The sequence below is a fragment of the Lactuca serriola genome, chromosome 3 (assembly GCF_051521515.1).
Source record: "Lactuca serriola cultivar US96UC23 chromosome 3, Lser_US96UC23_V15, whole genome shotgun sequence".
Lineage (NCBI taxonomy): Eukaryota > Viridiplantae > Streptophyta > Magnoliopsida > Asterales > Asteraceae > Lactuca > Lactuca serriola.
Window position 1 is genome coordinate 95,522,368 of NC_136410.1, and position 4,865 is coordinate 95,527,232.

The 4,865-nt window shown below is 37.0% G+C and overlaps 1 protein-coding gene across 1 annotated transcript; it reads left to right on the forward strand.

Moving 5' to 3' along the window:
- The first annotated feature begins 1,485 nt into the window (after positions 1-1,485).
- On the forward strand, positions 1,486-3,802 carry LOC145092890 (trans-cinnamate:CoA ligase, peroxisomal-like). Its single transcript, XM_079030883.1, has 2 exons — positions 1,486-1,820; positions 1,951-3,802. Exons 1-2 carry the CDS (start codon positions 1,623-1,625, stop codon positions 3,511-3,513), a joined length of 1,761 nt encoding a protein of 586 aa, XP_078887009.1. The 5' UTR covers positions 1,486-1,622; the 3' UTR covers positions 3,514-3,802.
- The last annotated feature ends 1,063 nt before the right edge of the window (positions 3,803-4,865 follow it).

Genomic DNA, 4,865 nt, shown 5'->3' on the forward strand with positions numbered 1-4,865 from the left:
GCCTAAATTATGATCAAGTTGTTCGCCCTTTTTCTTGATTCCGAAAGGCACTTTAGACCGGTTTCCAAATCTTGTGGGTACGCTTTTATATGTTAATTTGTCCAATCATAGATCCATTTCTTCTTATGGAGATGCTTAATAATAACGGTCTATCTCCGTTCTTATAATTTTCATTCTTGGAATCATATTGACGTTTTTGATGATGCTAGCAAAGAAACCTGTGTGATTAAGGAATTTTGGCGGGTAATCATTTAGTCTTGCTAAAAACGAAACTTTAACTTATTAAAAATAATATTTGTGAAAGGATTAGGATACGAAGGTTTGCTCTAAGTAAAACCAAACAGTTGCTCCAAAATGAATTAAATGACTGTGATGGCTAGTTTGATCGGGGTACGAATACCTTGACCGGTGCTCTAGTCCTTCTTTTTGTATGTAAATACTTTTTGTCTGCACTTTGTACTTTTGGCCTATAGTTTCTTGTTATTTGACCTCTTTTTTTCTAATATATTATTTGCCGGTTCCAAGAATAAAAAAAATAATATTGATCACGTTGAGGGTTCGGACTTACCTGAAAGGTTAAAGTGTTCCTTGGGGTGAAAGGAGATTCTTTCATGGATATTGAATAAAAGAAATTGCTATAAGAGATCACATATATCGTTGCCGTCGAGTGATTACCAAACAAGTTCTAGTTAAAAGAGTTATTTTTAGCTATTATGATTCAAACTTTAGCTTCTTTAATATTTTACTCCATAATAAGATCTTAGCTATTGAGGACTTTAATATTTTACTCCATAATAAGATCTTAGCTATTGAGGATTGAAATTTCATAGGATACCATAAATTTAATGGGAGTTAATTCGTAGACAACAATATTTTTCCATATACAACAATTCATGTTTAAAATGTTGTACAATAAAATCCTATAAAACATAATTGTTATGTACAGACAAAACACGTTGTGTACGAAACATGCTTAATTAGCGTTCAACCATTGATACATCCAAAATATTATTATTGTTTTATAATTTATCTTTTTCCAATGATTGATATAGACGGTTCAAAATGTACGATTTACCTTTAGAACTCATTCTCTTTTTATTTAAATATTTTTTTAATTGAGGAAATAACTATCCAATTCATTTACCCAACAAAAATAGAATCGATGTCTAGTAACTAATCGCAAAAGAATGTTACATGTTTTTTTTTTCGGGTGATAAAATATAAGTGATGTATCAGAACACGAAACATATTTAATAAATATCTTCCATTTTTGAAAACAACTACTTATTTAAAATAAAATAAAACATGATGCATGAAACAACCAACCAACTGCTTGGAAAAAGTCAAAAGGTTGTGTTCAGACACAAGACAAACTGACACAAAGAGTTGGAAGTAACATCCAAGGCTCAAAGCATCTTCCCAGTTATTACCTAATAACCTCCACACCCCTCCTTCCCACCTGAATAATAACGTGTTCCCTCTCTCTATATATTCCACCCTTCTTCTCCTCCTTCCAACCATATTACATGCATCTCTCTCAAAATCAAACAAGTTTAACAAAAATAAACTATTCTCTAGTCACTCTACAAAACACCTAGTTGTGAGTCTATATTGAGGCGTAAATGGATAAACTTGGAAAATGTTCAGCAAACTATGTCCCTCTCACTCCTCTCACATTCATCAAGAGAGCATCCATGGTTTATTCTCATCGTACCTCCGTCATATACGGTGGAGTCCGCTTCACTTGGCAACAAACTTATGAGCGGTGCTGCCGTCTCGCCTACTCCCTCCGCTCACTTAATGTTGTCAAGAATGATGTCGTAAGTTTCTCACTTTTAGTCTACGTATGCGTTCATTCATGGATTACAGACACCATTCTACTAAAAAAACAAAATTTTTTTATTACTACGAGGTTCTTTCATTTAATTATGTGCTTGATCGATTTTATAGGTATCTGTGCTCGCACCAAACGTACCTGCGCTATATGAGATGCATTTCGCAGTTCCAATGGCAGGAGCTGTACTTAACGCAATTAACACAAGACTTGATGCTAAAAACATTGCCACTATTCTCCGTCATTCAGAAGCCAAGGTTTTCTTTGTTGACTATGAGTACGTTCCCTTAGCATCCGAGGCTCTACGGCTGCTGGTGGCGGGTTTTAAGGCGGGTTCTTCAGCGCAGGACGCTATGCCTTTGGTCATTGTAATTGATGACATTGACAAGCCAACTGGGGTTCGTCTTGGTAATTTGGAGTATCAGCAACTTATCCACCACGGAAATCCCCAGTACTCAGGTGAAGAACTTGAGGACGAGTGGGATGCGATTTCACTGAATTATACATCCGGAACCACCTCTGAGCCGAAGGGGGTGGTGTATAGCCACCGAGGTGCGTTTCTGAGCACGATGAGCTTGATTCAAGGGTGGGAAATGAGTACCGAGGCTGTGTACCTTTGGTCACTACCGATGTTCCACTGCAACGGCTGGACATTTACCTGGGGCGTTGCGGCTAGAGGTGGCACCAATGTGTGCATAAGGAACACCACCGCTGATGAAATGTACAAAAGTATTTCGACCCACAACGTAACCCACATGTGTTGTGCCCCTGTTGTTTTCAACATCATTTTAGAGGCCAAACCCCATGAACGTTGTCCAATAACCTCTAAGGTCAACATACTTACTGGAGGTGCGCCTCCACCTGCTGCCCTCTTGGAGAAGATGGAGGACCTTGGGTTCCACATAATGCATGCCTATGGCCTCACTGAGGCCACCGGACCTGCCCTTGTGTGCGAGTGGCAATCAAATTGGAATCAGCTACCTAGAGATCATCAGGCCAAATTGAAGGCTCGTCAAGGTGTAAGTATACTCACACTCGCTGATGTTGATGTGAAGACAAAGAAAACAATGGAGAGTGTTCCGCATGATGGGAAGACCATAGGAGAGATCGTACTACGGGGAAGTAGCATCATGAAAGGGTACTTAAAAGATGAGAAGGAGACTGCGAAGGCTTTTCAGAAAGGGTGGTTTTTAACCGGAGATGTTGGAGTTATCCATCCCGACGGATACCTTGAAATCAAAGACAGGTCAAAAGACGTGATCATCTCCGGCGGGGAAAATATTAGTAGTGTAGAACTAGAGTCCATTCTATTCGAACACCCGGCAATTCTCGAAGCAGCAGTGGTGGCGATGCCTCATCCAAGGTGGGGAGAGAGTCCGTGTGCTTTTGTTGTTTTGAAAAAGAAAGGAAGCACGACGGAAGCTGAAATCTTGGCGTATTGCCGGAAAAATATGTCAAAATTTATGGTTCCGAAGAAGGTGGAGTTTGTGGAGGTGCTACCAAAAACAGGCACTGGTAAGGTCCTAAAAATGGAGCTAAGAGAAGTCGCAAAAACCCTCAACACCAACAACAACAGAAACAACAAGAGATCTGATAAAGAAGTTCTTTTGCATCAAACTTGGTACCACCATGATACACCTGCTAATCAGGAAAACGTTCTTGCAATGTCTCGACTTTGAATTAAATTTTAAATAATTTCATGTCATTTTCAAATAGAAATATTCGTGAAGAATAATTTGATCTACTATGTATCACATGTATGTATAGTTTAAGTGCTCAAAACATTTGTCACATGTTTTGTTTCATAGAATTTCAATTTTGTAATTGAAAATATTGATGAAAAGTCAACGAGATACTTCCCGTTAAAAATAACGAAGGTAGCTTATTACAAATGAATTATATTTAATTTACAAAGTACCAAAGATGTATCGATCATGATTTAACAAATGAGATTTTCTTTTCTTGTCCTTAGTTTGCCTAACTGGGGTCACTAAAAACAAGTATTTTCGTGAAAGCCCATAACTCATACAGTCAGTGACGGAGTCAGTGTCAAAGCAAATGGGTATTCCAAAAAAAATTTGGGTGGCCCAATTCTTTTAGGGTGCTTTGGTTTCCCCATTCGTTTTGGTTTTAAACCCAAACCATAATCGAATCCTTAGGTAACCTCAAGTCATGTTATATAAACATGAAGTTGAAGTATCTTTTGATACTTGAATCGATGTGGGAATCAAAGTAGATATTAAATAAAGAATGAAGATAATAGGTTAATATAATAGACGAAATTGGCTGAATTTACATGTGTTTGGCGATGTAGGATAGAATAACTGAGAAAATAAAAATAAGAGGTAAACAAAAAACATGTAAGGAGGGAGATTTGATCCTAAGTCCTCCCATTCAATATACTAGCACCTTATCAGCAGACCATATGTTTGTTTGTGTTTATAAGTGAAAGGAAACATATATATACACTATATAAAACGAAATTTTGCTAAAAAGAATTACACTATCGAAAAAAATTTGAGGGGTATCCCAGGCTACCCCGGGCTCTACATTGGATCCGCCCATACATACAATCATACTTGCGACTGAATATATTTTTTAAATTAAAATTTTCATTATTAGCAGGAGTTATGTTATAAGTTTTAATAAGCATGATTCAGAAACAAGAAAATGGTATCAGAGCCAAGAAAAGTTTTTAGGGTGGTTATGCATGATATATTTACTTCAAATTTATTTAATTTTGGTTTAGTATCCTATAAGAAATTTATAAGTTTTAATAAGCATGATTCAGAGACAAGACCAGTGATTGGTTGGATTAGCGTAAAGCGCGCAGATAAGGACGTAAGTCGCGGTGCCGAACCACAATCATCGTCGGGACGATTCCCCTCTGCTCACCATTATTAAAACAAGTAAGTTTTCTTATAGAATTTTAAAACAAAATTAATTAAATATGAGTAAATTTTCAGGCATACTATCTAAAAAATATATTCCTGGTAAAATATCAACAATGAACAAGATAATGATGATAATC